This window comes from Xyrauchen texanus, chromosome 46, assembly GCF_025860055.1.
Source record: "Xyrauchen texanus isolate HMW12.3.18 chromosome 46, RBS_HiC_50CHRs, whole genome shotgun sequence".
NCBI lineage: Eukaryota > Metazoa > Chordata > Actinopteri > Cypriniformes > Catostomidae > Xyrauchen > Xyrauchen texanus.
The window spans coordinates 21,761,941-21,778,208 of NC_068321.1; the positions used below are offsets into that span (position 1 = coordinate 21,761,941).

A 16,268-nucleotide genomic window follows, 5' to 3' on the forward strand; every position below is an offset into this window, starting at 1 on the left:
GTTTAATTATTTATTTCCTTTTTATGAACAATGTGGCAGAGCAAGAGTAAAATGTAATTTATTACAAAATTATATTCAATAATTGACATGCCAAATGCAAAGTATCAATCCACATGTTTATGAATTACAATAATCCCTGTAATGTTCTGACACAGTAAAAGAAAGAAATAATGTTGAGTCAAGAACATTTCCAGTGTCTTTGTGCAAGTCTACAAACATAATTATTTTTACAATAAAGAATGGTTTATCCAAAGCAAAGGGTTTCATTCCAAATCATTTAAAACAGAACAAAAATGTAATATTGCCATGAAACATGCTCATGTCTTCAGCATAAAGTTATAGTATATAAACAGACATGCAATTTTACCCTCACAACATGTCCCCAAAATATAATCATGAGAGGTACCTTTGGATTACTAAAAGAATAGCTAATATAACAACTAGTAGTACCCAAAGTTTAGGGTTAAAATACAAAATACATGTATAATATCAAAGAAATCAAATCAATTAAGACAAGAAATTAATCAAATGTATTTATAAAGTAAACAGTGGATCACTGAAATACTTCTCAGTTTGAAGGAGTACAATGTAAACACAATGAATGTAATCTAGAACCAATAAACAAAAAACATAATTAATCAACTGAGGTAAATGTTTATACGGTGAATAAGTAACACATATAACCATAAAGAAACTTTAAAAATCAATAAAGTCAATAGGTGATTTTTTTCTGTAAAAGAAATGTCCATTTCTTCAAGAATGGGTTTGAAAATGTATTTGAGAATGGCGTGGTGCAAGTGTCCTTGGGACTTGTGGGATTGAAGACTGAAAACTGAGGTAGAGTATGCCAATATTCAGAATCTACTTGAATGTGCAAATAATGTAATATAGTGTCTATGGGTCATTCAGGGTCATTTGTGCCCAGTGAAGCCCGATCAGAAAATTGTTATGTACAGGATGGAAATAAAGTTATCCCTCTCTTTGGCTCTCACACAATGGAGGCAGTTTGAGTTTCCATTTTGCTTTTGACATGTGTGATATATTTATACAGCCATCAAAGAAGTGGGGCTCCTTTAGCACAATTCCAGTGACTTACAGTTCCCTTGTGCGTTCACATAAATAACCCTTCTGTATGAATTTGTGAAGGTATCACATCCTGCCAATACAAAAAACTCCCTAAAATTTCACAAGCAGCAAGAGATAAAATACAGAACATTTGCCTGTTAAATCTGGGGAGAAAGAATTGCCATTCCCATACACTTTTATCTCTGCCATAAAACAATTTAGCTCACTTCTATGCACTATCTTAAAAATTAATGCAAGTGAATAATAAAGCTATTACACCTAATATTGCATCTCATCTCAAGAAATAAAATCATTTACTTAACAATTTTTTAGAAAGAAAAATGGTCCATTAAAGAAAGTCAATCAAAAATCTTGCACATCAAGAGCTATGTCAACTTCATCTGGGGTTTCTTCTGGGTTGAATGTGGCTTGCAGAGCTTTTTCAGAATTCCTGTGAGCCTCCATAAACTTCTGTAGATACTTGGAGGTGTACAGCCAGTGGTGTTTCAGAACATCTTCAAGTTCAAATGTTTTAGACTGCCTTGCATTCATCTTGCGAAAGCGTCTGAAGAGCTTGTTTCCCGACTCATTACCTTCACTGGCCCATGCTCCAATTGATCCATCTCTTTCGATGATCTCAGGCACATGGGCCAGGGTCTTGTGGAGGTAGTTGGTGATTTTGCCGTCATAGCGATACTTAAACATGGTGGAAAGGAGGTCGGCAAATTGCTGAGAGTTGTAGCTATACTGACACAGTTGGTCAGGGCAGTCTCGGGCGGGACAGGTGGAACGCCACACTGGCTTCATCTGGAGGTAGAGTTCCATCAGCTTCTGTAGTGCCTTGCGACGTTCCTCGGAAGGAACAAGCTCACAGACGACCTCAATGGCCTCACGTGTCATCAATCGACGGGCAAAGTTTCCGTTCATCCTCATCACAGGCTTGAGTTTGAGTTTCTTTCTCAGCTGTTTGTCCAGGGCTGACCGCCAACTACGACGCTCCTCTCGACTTGGGTTGCTTTTCTGGTAGACTTCTCCAATCTCATCCTGAAAGATCTTGTAGAATTCAGTCGCATTGCCAATGTCACAGTGCAGGGCATCCAGGGTGGTCTGGGTCTCCAAGAAAGGCTTGGCGGATGCACCCTTGACCCGGTCACGGAGCTCTTCGGCAGACTCAGAGAATGGATTTGTTCTCCAGATCTCGTACCGTTCAAGGTTTTCATTGTGGCTACGTGTGATGGAATGTAGCACCATGTTATTAGAAGCTTCGGCTCGAGTTGAGTCGCAGAGGGTACATATGTAAGTGGAACCAGAAGATTCTAGGCCTTCCATTTCCCGTACCATCTTCTCATCATAGCCTGTCCCTCGGAAGATGAACCTAAAGGAGCGCTGAAGACCACCGACAGACAGAATTAGCCGACTTTCCATCATGGCTTTCCGCTCTGCCACCACAGGTCCCAAGATGGCTGTGAGGGTCTCGTGGTCTGACTCATCCACAAACATGAGACACAAAGGCCTACAGGAGAGCTCTGAGTTTGGCTTCTCCTCCTGAAAGATGGTGACGGCCTCCTCCTCACCTTCAGCTCGGATGGAGATGGACATGACCGTGAAGGAAAACCTCACTGCCTTTTCAGGCACAGCTGGACCCATTCCATGTTTCTCGCTGACATCTCCCATACCATCACATGATTCTTTTACCACCACGGTGAAGCCTGAGGTGCACGTGCTGTCATCCAGCCCCTTTTCTCTCAGTCCCTCCATGATGTCCTCCTCCAGGTCTTTTAATGCCGAGACGAGGGCGACATCATAGCGGAACCTTCTAGCAATGGTGTCAGCAGGGACATCATCCACAGAGTCCATCCAGCCAGAGAGGCCATCAATGATGCCCACATTCCAGGAGCTGGAAACATTTTTGAGAGCCGGCTGCCACTCAAATTGGTGGAAACCAGGAAGAAGCTCTTTCTCAGCACTTCGTAGAGTGTGCAGAGGCTGGAATATCTGGCGGCCACTTGTGGCCTTGACAGTGCGATACATCTTGTGGTATTGACTACAGCTGAGGAAGGTGTTGACTCTTATGGCCAAACACACTGCAGGATGTAGGCCAAATCCCCTGCCTGGAAGAGAATACAGAAGGAAAACAAAACTGTGTGAGATAGAATCAGAAGTATATTATGTATTCATAGAACTGTTTGGGTAAGATAAACAAAGAAAGAAAGTGAGTAAGAAAGAGAGCACAAGAAATCAATATAGATATTTGTTTGTATGCTTGTGGATGAATTTCACCCAAAAAAAAGAAAGAAAAAAAAAGAATAGGTCTAGGTCATATATCACCCCAGAATCAGTAGAAACAAATAAGAAATTTTATAACATGGATCCCTGGAATACTTGATTCTGGTTGGTCAATCGTACCATCCAGGCTGTTATTGTAAATAGGAATTTTGTTCTTAAGTGACTTTCCTGGTTAATTATAGGTGAAACAAAAAAGCAAACCATCCAACGGTCTGATATTTCAACTGGGGGTTTACGAGATATCCAGGCATATTTTTAGTTTTTGTCCTCAAGTCTCATTCTCAAAGGTGATTCTCATTAAATTCTACATATGTGATCATATGTATCATATTCATGTGTGTGTGTGTGTGTGTGTGTGTGTGTGTGTGTGTGTGTGTGTGTGTGTGTGTGTGTGTGTGTGTGTGTGTGTGTGTGTGTGTGTGTGTGTGTGTGTGTGTGTGTGTGCACATGCTTGTGTTTTTGTCTGTTCTAATTTCAGAGCACCAGCAAATCCTACTTGGAAATTCTAAAATTCTGATTATAATTGCAGCATGGAAAATTTTGTAATTGTTCTAGATCAGGGAGATTATTAATATTTAAGTTAGATGAGATGTGACTCAGCTGGGCTAGAGATACTGATCTATTGGCTACAGATGAAAGCAGACACCAGCTGGGCCCAGTTCCCCCGGGGGCTGAAGACACTGGCTGTGTCATTTGCAGATACAAGGGCTACTGATGTTGTTTTCATCCTAATAGGCTCTTTACAAGAATTGTTATTGTGTATTCGAGTCTCACGTGCATATACACACACATTCAGTAGTGTGGTGACTCTTCCATGTAAATTGACAGTCAGCCATACAAGCAAGGTATGGATTAATTTTGTATGTAGATAACCTTGTGAGCATGTTCAATTCATTTAATGCATCTATTTGCAAGAAGTAAATGTAAACATTATGATGTAAAATTACATGTTAAAGCTGTTACTTTAAGGAAAGTCAGTACATTTATCTACAATCAGACATTTAATAACAAGACTAACTATACATACTGAAAAATAATATGATACCATACTGTATATTAGATGACATTTTTTAATTTTGTCATCACTAAACACAAAATAAGGCACAATATTAGTCTCAGTCACCATTCACTTTCATTGCATCTATTTTTAATACAATAAAAGTGGTGACTGAGACTAACATTCTGCCCTAAAATCTCCTTTTGTGTTCCAAGGAAGGAAGAAACTAATACTGTACATGTGACAACATAAGGGTAAATGATGGCAGAATTTTCATTTGTGGTTGAACTATCCCTTTAAGTGACTCGATAATGCATAATTCAAAAATCTGTTCACACTAGTTGTATTAATTTGACTTTGACTGCTTTGACAGTCACATATTGTGGGTGATATGCTTCTTGGCAGTACCTTGCATCATGGCTTCCAGCTCGTCTGCTTGTTTGTGTTCATTCCCCGCTCTCAGCGCCAGAAGGAAGAGCGTCAAACAGACCGACTTCACATCCCCTCCTTCTTCCTTATCGGCAAACACTTTCACCTGGTTCTTCAAGTCTCGAAGCCTGTGCTTCTGTGCCCGCCGGGTCAGCGACAACAGATGCTGTCGAGGACGCCCACCTTTGTTGATGGGCAGGTACACATCTAGGTTTGGTTCTGAAGTTGTTCGTTCTTCATGGGACTCTTTGTCATGATAGTGGTTGAGGCAGTGTTCTCTAAAGGAGTCTAATCTGACCCATTGATTGCAGCCTTCGCTGGGGCAGAGAAGAGGCAGGGAGCTGAGAGTGGAGAGAAAGAACTTGGCTGGCCTGGTCAGCTGGGATAGATTCAGCTGTTGGTTACAGGTGGGACAGTGTGGCCCCAAAGCGTGACTGTACCTTACGATACAGACCCGGCAAAACAGGTGTCGGCATGGGGACTGGACTGGGTCGGAAAGAAGGTGATCACACACTTGGCAGGTAACGGCACATAGCAAGTCCATTGGGAGCTCTTGGGGGATGAGCTTTGAGCTCAGATGGTCTCTCTGGCAGAGTGTAATGGTCTTCACCCATTGTCCTCTCTGAACAGATGGGTTTAGCCAGTCCTTCCCACCTGATCCCCCTTGATTCTCTGTGGACTGTCTCCACACTCTATTGGCCCCTGAGGATGCTGAGGAGTCCTTCTTGATTCTCTTCGTAAGGCTATGTGCACCTTTAAGTGGCTTGGTCCGCTTCTTTCTCATCCGTTCATAAGAGCTTTTCTTGGGGAAGCACAGGTTGCAGTTTGAGGTGTGGGGCTTCCAGACTGGGATCCTGGTCCTTTTGAAAGAACAGAACCCTCCTCCCCTCATGGCAGCCATCCAGCACCGGTGACAGAACAGGGACGGATGGACCGTTTCCATGTCGGTCTTCACGTCCACCGTGAAGACCTTCAAGATGACCTCAGGCCAGGTTGCCAACTTGCAGCCCATCCGGCGCAAAGCACACCTGCTGGACTCTTCCAGGTCGCCCTGGACTTCATGCGCCGTACCTTTAGCTTTCCATATAGAGAGGCCACACAGACGACAAAGGCTTCTGCAAAGGATGAAAAGAGAAGCTAAGCTAAGCAAAAGACCGACAAGCAGTGTTGGGGAATCTACAAGCTGTAATGTAAAGTAGTTAAATTACAGTCAAGCTAAACTTTTGAAAAATTAGTTAGCAACACTACAAGCTACTAGCAAAAAGTCGCTAACTACATTGAAGCTCCTTGAAGGAATATTCATTACAAGTTAAACTCAAGCAACCGCTTTTGTGGCATAATATTAATATTATAATGGAGGCAAATGGGACTAATCTGTAAATACTCACTATTTCAAAAGTATAGCCACAAGACATAAACAATATGTGTGTTAACATTATTTTAGCTTGATAAAGCCTCATTTATTTCCGTTATAAGTGACTCATTGATTTTTGCTTTTTTTTTAAAGAAAAGAAGTGGTAATCAACATTATGCCACAAATGCTATCGATTGAGCTTAACTTATATTGAACCCAGAATATTCCTTTAAGAGGGCAATAACTTTTTAAATATATATACAGTATATCTATCCGAAGATTAAAATTTTGTAATTTGATCAATCCAGAATTTTTCTCAGAAAAAAGGAAAAAAAGTGTTTTCAAATGAACAATGAACTCAAATGTTGAAAAAGGTACATTTACACTAAATACAACTAAAACTAGAATACAAAGTAATTTATATAGTATGTATTTAACTAAATATTTAGCAAATATAAAAGAAGACTGAACATAATGTGCAGGGTCCAGGTACATGAATCGGCGAATAGGATTTTTTAATTTTTTTATCAATTTATTTACATGAATCATCTAAATGAACCAATTCACTAGAATGAATCTGTCTTTCCAATGCTACATGAATGAGAGAAAGAAATATTTAGGACAAACCGATTCACTAAAATGATTTTCAAACACATATGAGAGAGAGAACCATTTAGGATGAACCGATTGGCTAAAAAATATTCAGACATTCCAATAATGCTGCATGTGCAAAAAAATTGGCTTTTGGACTCACTACACCACTACTTGTTGTTACTGGAAAAGCTACACTTTTTTGTCAGGCTACTGAAAATGTACTTAAGTTAATAGCATCACTAATTCACTCAACATCCCCAACACTGAAAGCAAGGAAATGCTGTATGTCAGATAATTCAGTTTGATAAAAATAATATCTTACAACAAAAAAATTTTTTTCACTAAGACCTTGCAGCATTTTTAAAACAAACTCAGCACTGTAGAATCAATACGCTTAAACATACAGTAGTACAGTCATTGAGTGCGGTTCTATATGTCATTTCAAAGACCATATATTAATACATTTGAAACCTTTGAATCACTTTGATTACCCAACCAATGGGAGTGTTAGACTCACTTTAATATATTCATATGTGTATCAATCTCCTGCAGCTTGAGATCCACTCTCTCTCGAGATCCCTCCACGTTTTCCTTACTCTTCCCCCCAAAACAGAGCCTCATAACGCTTCCTGGGGAGCCCACCATCTCCATATCCACCTCAGCCTGGTTCTCCTTCTCCACCGTTGCGTCATTAGGCAGGGGGGCCTTCTCAATTGATCTGACCCGAAAGAGCTTAAACTTCCATTCGGAGAACTTAGGATGAGAAAGTTCGTCAGGCATTGAAGCTCTGGGAGCATCTTTAGAACTCCACCTCTCTTTGTCCATGGCGTCAGCTTAGTCGCTCGCAGCTGCTTTCAAGAACGAGACAAGAAATTTAGAAGGAATGAGATTAATTCTTCATGAATTGTGAGTTTATGAGACTCTGAGATTAGCTTGGCTGCCAAGGAATATTATTAGGTGTAATAGAAAAAGGGTTCAGACTCTTAAATCCACAAAAGAAGTGCGAAAATAATCTTATTTCCAAGGCTATGGCACAATCAAACAGATTTACTAAAGTCTACAGCATAGTTTGTTAAAAGCACCCTGAAATCCCAGCCCAAGTGGGAGAGATTTGCTCCGACCCAGAGTGCAGTATTATACCATAACTGGCATTTAGCGCTTCTGTAAAATGCATGAGACAAGCATTCAAGAATCGATCCAGCACTGAATACTTCATTTTCCTCCTCCCTAACACTCCCGATCAGGGACTCACATGTCCTTTTTTCAATCCCTCATCTTTCTTTTCATTTTTTCACCTCTCACTTCTCAGAGACCAAGCATTTGCTAAATGGACACCTCTAAGGCTGTCAATCAGTTATAATAGTCATTGTCTGTGCTGAAACATGAGTTTCAGAACATAGAGTAGCCTGTTGGCATTTAATGGAGAGCAATAGAGAAAGAGAGAGAGAGAGGCACAATGAGTTATGTGGAACAGGTTTTAGGGGGCATTCACATATAACGTGTTTTTTGCATTCATTGCGTTTTTTTAGACACCGTGTCAGGTAAAAATGCATCTCCAGTCATGTTCTTTCCGATGCACTGTATCTTGCACCTTTTTAACCTGCAAGAACGCATTAGTTCTGAGTGGTCCCTTATGATGCACAGATAACTATTTAGGCCACATCCACACTATCCCGTTTCTGTTTGAAAACTCTGTTTTCTGTTCCTAATGTAATTGTTTTCAAAATAGCCTAATGCTGTAATGTAGAGCATTTTTTTAAACGCTTAATTTTCAGTGGAGGAAAATGTAATTCTGTGTGGATGACGAATATATCCTCAATAATCCGTTTTCTCTGAAAACTCCATTTTCAGTTTTAAAGACGTTGTTTTCGGAAGTTTGCTGAAATGAAGAGTGTTTTCAAAACCCTCTATTTTCGGTAGAGGAAAACGCCATTTTAGTATGGATTAGAGGCGTAAATGTCGAAAAATTCATGAGTTTTCAAACAAAAACCTATAAGTGTTAAAACTTTTTAGTTTCGTAACACCATCGATTTCCCAAGTATGTGGTAATGTAGTGCGTATTTGAAACGCTAATTTTGGGTGGATGAAAACGCCATTCGAGTGTGGATGAGAGGCATAAACATTACAAAATTCATGCGCTTTCAAACGAAAATGTCCCCACTAATCTGTTTTCTATTTTCTCCATTTTCAGTTTTAAAGTCGTTGTTTTCAGAAGTTTGTGGAAATAAAGAGTGTTTTCGAAGCGTTCTATTTTCGGTGAAGGAAATCGGAACTCTAGTGTGGATTAGAGGCATAAACATAGCCAAATTAACGCATTACGGCAAAACCTATTAGTGTGGACGCAACCACATCTACATTAATCTTAATACACAATTTTTTTTTTTTTAAAACGTTGTTTTTAGTTTCGTAACGCCATCGATTTCCCAAGCATGCTTTAATCAAGAGCGTCTTCGAAACACTAATTTTTGGTGAAGAAAAACAACATTCTAGTGTGGATGAGAGGCATAAAAATGGTGAAATTCATTTGTTTCCAAACAAAAATGTATTAGTGTGGATGTGGTCTTAAAGGTATAGTTCAACTAAAAATGTAAAAAATGTGTCATAATTTATTGACCCTTATTCTGTTACAAACATGTATGACTTAGAATGTTCAGTCTCAGTCACCAATTAATTTCATTGTATTGGAAAACAATGCAATAAAAGAGAATGATGACTGAGGCTGTCTTTCAACCCAAACATCTCCTTTTGTGGTCCATGGATGAAAAGAAAGTCATGTGGGTTTGGAAAAACATGAGTAAATAAATCTTTATCAAATGTACATTTTGGGGTAAACTACCTTTACGTCAGATGAAGGAAAATTGTAATGCCAGCCATTCATGAGACATATTCTATCCACTACACTGGTGTCTCGACCATTTGAGGAAAAAACGGAAAATAAAAACAAGGAATAACATAAGAAGTCACATCATTTGGGCTAGCAGTGGCTGTCAGAGTCTCATAACAACAATGTGTCACAATGCTTTGCTCTCATCCAGTCCAATGAAACATAAAACGGTCCCCTTTCCTGATCAATAAATCAACAAGCGCTTACCATAACACTCCCATGGTGGGTGCATGCTGGCATATTCTCTCTTTGTCTTTCTCTCTTTTTCTCTTTCCCCCTCTCAGCTTGGGTCTCTCTAGCTCTCAACTATGAAGTGAACTATTGAGACACATATACACACAAACAGCTGAGAGCACTCTGTCAGTCAGCTGGGTTCTCCTACCTTGTTTTTGAGGCTCAGCTGGCAAATTCTCCCCTGGGGCCTTTTCTGCATGGGGGCACAGGGGAGGCCTGGTGCGTTCTTGTCTGCGGCTGTCTATCTTCTAGTCTCTGTGTATAAGAGTGTTCCTTAGGTTCTCCTATAAAAGAATGTCTCTCTCCATAGGAAGATAGTCCTATTTATACCTCTCTGTGGGGTCTTTAACCGCCACATTTTAGCACCTGAGAGACAACACGGGAGATCTGGGGTGGGTAGGGGGGGTTGCAAACCACATTCACACACACACAGCATACATAACATATACCATGTGTTTGCTTAAGACACACAAACGCACATGAACATATACTTTTCGTAAACACATATCAATAGAAGTCACATGGATACAAACTAATGCACCCTTCTGCTGTTAATGGCTGCACTCTCTCAGACACATCTCCAGCAGGTGGTCCGAACCAACAAGCTATAGCTCGGCTATTTGATCTGAGCTGTATAGAAAAAGCTGTTAAAGCACATCAGATCAGTGGAGTCTCTTAAAAGGAAACTGAAAACTATCTACTCAATGCAGACAGCATAAAATTACCTACCTTTACTGTGTATTCAAAACTTGGAAATGCACAACAAACACAGGGTAGGCCTATAAAATGATTGCATTTGACAGATCCTATTACCCGCTATATACCTGCTTGAGGCAAACTGAAAAGTAACAAAATTGCATTAGATTTAAAATGTACATATATATTTTTTGTTTGTATGCTAACAGCAATAATTGTTCTGAAAAAAATCTATTAATTGATTCAAACAAAGTATTTGACATAAATGGAACATATAGAATATACATATAAATAAATTAAAATGCATTACATTCTTGTGGAAGAAGAGTTAATCATTGATAAGACAATACAAAATTGGTTTTAGAATACAATGTATTGTTTACTATCATATTATTGATCATAAGTCAATCATTGGCACACAGTTCACAGAAATCCATTTCACAAGTGAATTTGTCAATCAGTTGGAGATTTATGATGAGGGCTTGTTTAAGAGCCCGTCAATTTACACCTGCATCAGACATGCTTGTGTAGCGTCTCGGGTGCGTTGCGTCATAAACATACAATCTTTAGGTCACTGTCTCAAGTTAAATATAGTTTAATACTTAGAACACATCTTGAGATCCCTTAGTTCGAATTTGCACTCCATCAAATGTTTTGAACACAAGAACGTAACGAATGTCTGTTTTGTGCTGTCTGGTTGTTTTCTTCACTGTATAAACTGCCGCGTTGCCACACAGCTGAAATTTCAATTACTGCCCTCTGGAGTAAACAGGTGGTACTACAAGCTTGCATTTCTCAGGAATCTTCCTTATTACAATCCGGGGGCATTGCGATTAATTGCGTACATTTTTTAACACGTTATTTGTAATAAAATTTATCACACTGAATTAACGCGTTAAATTGCCAGCCCTAATATATATATATTAGTGTATATATATATATATATATATATATATATATATATATATATATACACACACACACACACTTTTAGTTATACATAAAATATTATATATATTATATATTATTATATAATTTTTTATTTATTTATTTATTTAATTTTGTCCCTAAATAAGTACATTTCTGACTTCTGAAGCAAGTGCATTTCTGTTTTTTCTTTTTGTAATCCATGATGACACTGCTTTTGCTTTTTGTGTCACTTTGATGAATATTAACTAGTTCTACAAGGGGCTCCTGTTGCAGTTGCTCTCTGAACTGTGTTCGTGTCATCAAAAATTAATTTAATGGATTTATTTATAAGCATATTCATTAAATATTTGCATAAGAATTGGTCTTATTTCATCAGGCCCTCTTGACACTGTCGGACTTGTCATTAAACACACGGTGAGTGCCCGAGAGTCTTTCCTGGGGCCCATCTCATAGACACAGAGTACTATCAGAGGGCCAAGACTTCTGCAAACCAACCAAACAAACAACTAAATGCATACTTGAGTACACTATAATATTGCACATATAAATATGAAAAATAAATAATTACATGGATTAAATAGACAAATATATAAATAGATTGATTGGTAGCAAAAAAGAGAGAGTAAGAGAAAGAGAGAGAGAAAGAGGAAATAAATAAAGCCACGTTAATGTAAAATTATGGTCACATAAAATATAATTTTTTTTAAAAGGTTCTTTCATCTTTCATAAAGATGCCTCAAGGGCCTGAAAGACACAGACAATATATAGCATTTTATATTACATGTGTGATTGTTTATTGTCTTATATGTTGTTATTTTTCATACAATGAAAAAGGATGGCTAGTTTCACGGTTGAGCTCCAAACAATACCTTTAAAGCATTATAAAGTTGACCATATGACCTACTGTATATGACGCTGTATGCTAAGTCTTTTGAAGTCATACAATAGCTTTGTGTTAAGAACAGACATTCAACAGAAGAGGATTTTTGTAGTTTTCCCAAATTTTCAGTGTACAGGAAAATCCATCATACCGGACCTTATGGATCCTTGAGGCTTTGATGTATGTCAGTATTAATTGAAAATATAGCTCTTAATGTTAAAAACCTGTTGAGTCACGAGCTGCAATCTTTTCATGTGTTGGTTTTCAGTGAATAAAGACTTAAATTCCAGCCATTCAAAGATTCCACATGGTTTCCAAAAATGTGGAATTTCACCTTTTGTGTTTAATGGAAGAAAGAAAGTCATGGATTTGTCCGAATTCTTATTTTGGATGAACTATTCCTTCAAAGCAGCATTCTGGCATGCCTGAGAATGAGAGAAACAGAGAAAGCGACAGAAACACAGAGGGAAAGTGCTACTGTAGGTCCGTTGCCATAGCGAAGAAAACAGCACTGCAGATGTCCATCTAACAAACATCGTGACCCCTAGAGATCGGCACCTCTCTCTGCCTGCTAATTGACTTGTTACTGATAAGCCCAACGGCAGTTTGATTTATGTGCAAAATATCTTCAGTCAACAGCCACCTGGCAGTAGACTGTGTGTTGTTCTCCACTATGTGGATCATTTTTGTAAGAAGGGCTGTGGTTGAGGTGGGTTTCACTGCTGTTATCACTGTCTGAAAGGACACCTGCAGTGTGGGGTCGAAGATTTTGGTGTTGATGCAGAGGGTGGCGTGAAACAGCGAACCGATCAATGCACTGAGATCCGAACCATTATTTGATCACTAAGCTGGATAATGGACACTTGACGTCTTTAAAGGTCACTAATACGTGTTTAAAGAACTTGTCATCTTCTTTTGACATTTGCGTGACGTTTTTATCTTTATTTTAACACTAACTACAGTATATTTGCAGAGTTTGGTTGGTAACTAGATTGCCCAGTAGTGTTTTTTGAAAGGTTTTCTAGTCACAAGCTATATTTTCCAGTAAATAATGGTGCAATGTGACAACGCTACGTCTATTGAATTAGTTTTTTTCACAATATCTTGGGCACGCAGCTTTATAACCAATCACAATTGAGGCAATAATCAAGTGAAGTGCCCTTTTTGTTATGTGTAGCATTGGTAAGTTGATCGTGTAAGAAGAAAAAAGACCTTCGGTTTGTCTGCGGACGATTTGTCGGCATTAATAGTGCCATAGGAATCCATTGTTTTATTCAAAATCTTAAATAATTTGTTGGTTATATACTTGAAAACATTTCACGCTTTTAGGTCGCATTTACACTGTCACCAATTCAGATCTGGCACCGGCTGGATCTTTCAGCATGAATGTGAACAGCTTACAAAATTGTATTTTTTGGCATCTAATTTGTGCCACTTTCATATGTGGTACTAAATCCATACATACCTGACATCAGTCATCAAATCTACATCTAAACGCTTGTATCCAAAACAATATCCATGCGATCCCACTGGACGTTGCTGAGCGAATCCATTTACTTATGCAATCCACTAATCTGCAATCAATTTTGGTCTGTGTAACACTGCACTGGCTGTATCAATATAAACGAAGTTAGAGATGCCTAAAGTGAATTTACATAGACAGGACAAAAAATGTGGCCATTGCAGTGTAAATGCAGTCATTAGTATCGTCAATGTTGTCACCTACTTTTTTTTAGTGCAGCTAACTACTTTTTCAAAATGGTAGCTTGGCTGTAACCTAAATATTTGAAATTATAAGAAGCTTGTGGCTTGGGAAGCTACAGTTTCAAAGTAGCACCCCCAACTGTGATGCCACAAAATTAGATGAACGATTAAAATATGTAAAACATATTTGTTATGTTCTTGCAAAGCAGCAGAGGCATTTTTTCCAGGAGGTTAAACAAATTCAGCTCTTCATTATTCTTCACAGACCTTCATTTTTTCCCCTCCCTCTCTCCTTCCTCAAAGTTTATTTTGTAAATTAATATTCTAAGCAGTGGCCCCCAGTGCACAGCCATTTGTCAAAGTTAGCTGACAGATCATCTCTCTCTCTCTCTCTCTCTCTCTCTCTCTCTCTCTCTCTCTCTCCCTGAGCTCTGCCTAATAATCATTAATGTAATTATCAGGGCACACACTATTTATTACACACGTCCCAATTCGCCAACTTAAAGTATACTATGCACTGAAACTATACTAGCAAACCACATTTAGTCAAAAGAGTTATGAAAGAAATCAGGTTTCTTAGACCATGATCTGTCCTGTCTGCTATAGTTAAGCCTTTTAGTTTGCCTCAACTATATTGAGATTAATAGAAAACCGAGGGTAAAAATTGCAGTTACTACGGAATCCAATCCAATCCACTAGAACAAAAAACTTTGAAGCTAGTTTCTTTGTTTCTTTTGTGTTGCCGTATGTAAACACTGCATGTTGCCTTTATAAGAAAGTATAGTTGTATAGTCTCAAATGATGTAGACTACTCTGTATTGTGAATTAACATCATGTACTTGACCATCTAGTGCATGCATTTTATGGAGTGGTGGTGTAGTGGTCTAAAGCACATAACTGGTAAACTGGTAATCAGAAGGTTGCTGGTTCAATCCCCACAGCCACCAGCATTGTGTCCTTGAGCAAGGCACTTAACTCGAGATTGCTCCGGGGGGATTGTCCCTGTAATAAGTCCACTGTAAACCGCTTTGGATAAAAGCGTCTGCCAAATGCATAAATGTAAATGTAGGATTGTATCAAATTGCACTAATGCCGTCAGTCGATTACAATTTTTAACCACAACTTTTACTCTATATATACTTCTTTTCCTGTCAAAATTCACTTATTTCCCTCTTAGGAAAGAAAACAAAGCAATATGTAGCAATAATACCTTATTAAACAGTTTCAAACAAAGCCTACTACAAACTAATTAATCTGTGGATTTTGTTTGATAAGACAGATTGAAATTGTACGTTAAACATCAAAGCATAGTTGAAAGATATGTGTTGCGTAGAAACCCAAAGGGGGTGGCCAGTAGAGTTAGATGGGATGGGCTGAGGGAAGCTGAAGGTTGGGATGTGGAATTGAAGACAAGTGGGAGTGGAGTTGTTGTGTGAGACATAGAATGATGGTCAAAGATAAGGGTAGAAAAAAGAGAGAGGGTGGGGGTTAAAATAAAACTAAATAAAAAATTAGACTCATGCCGTGAAGTTGCTTATACACATGTATATACAAACGTTCTTATTCAAATAAACATATACAAGAATACACACATACAGGTATTAGTGACATGCACACAAAAATATAAAGTTGGCTTTGTTGTTATGATTTTAATTGTCTTTGATGCCCTTTGTTTTAAATGTATTTATATAGTTTTATTACATTTTTTGGTATTGTTACTTGTTGTTTCCTTCTGTTTCATCCTTCTTTTTTTTCTTTAGTTCATTGTCTTAGTTGTTGGTGCAATGGGGGGTTCTAGGGGGTGGGGAATTGATTAAACTGCATAATGTTGTATTTTATTTTTATTTAGTTTTTCTCTTGGGGGGCACTGTGGGATGGGTCTCGAATGGTTGAGGGACAGCTATTGGGGAACTGTGGGGGGATCTTGGGGGGTTCAGGTTCATGTTTTCTTGGGGGGCCTGGTGGTAGAGCGGTCAACATGCCCTTGAACATGGCATTGACCCTGGATGCTTCTGTGTGTCGCTCTGAATGGGAATCTTGTTGGATGACTGGTGTGATGTGGTTGTTGAGCGGCTTCACTGCAAGTATATAGTATGTTTAGAATATTCAATAATAATTTAAAAAAAAGCACCAATTAATGTAGTATTAAATGTTTTCCAAAGTCTAAGTGGTAGGTTGACTAATTGAAAGAACTAGTCCAACAATAGGTTGTATG

At 38.6% G+C, this 16,268-nt stretch overlaps 1 protein-coding gene across 2 annotated transcripts; it reads right to left on the reverse strand.

Annotated features, from left to right (window-relative positions):
- Positions 1-16: 16 nt before the first annotated feature.
- rag1 (recombination activating 1) lies at positions 17-10,113 on the reverse strand. Of its 2 annotated transcripts, none has more exons than XM_052119982.1 (4): positions 9,992-10,113; positions 7,243-7,573; positions 4,757-5,892; positions 17-3,176 (listed from the first exon to the last, which is right to left on the reverse strand). In XM_052119982.1, exons 2-4 carry the CDS (start codon positions 7,548-7,550, stop codon positions 1,429-1,431), a joined length of 3,192 nt encoding a protein of 1,063 aa, XP_051975942.1. In that variant the 5' UTR covers positions 7,551-7,573; positions 9,992-10,113; the 3' UTR covers positions 17-1,428. The 2 variants fall into 2 exon arrangements, with proteins under 2 accessions (XP_051975942.1, XP_051975943.1); XM_052119983.1 differs by having other exon boundaries at positions 9,817-10,009.
- Positions 10,114-16,268: the final 6,155 nt, after the last annotated feature.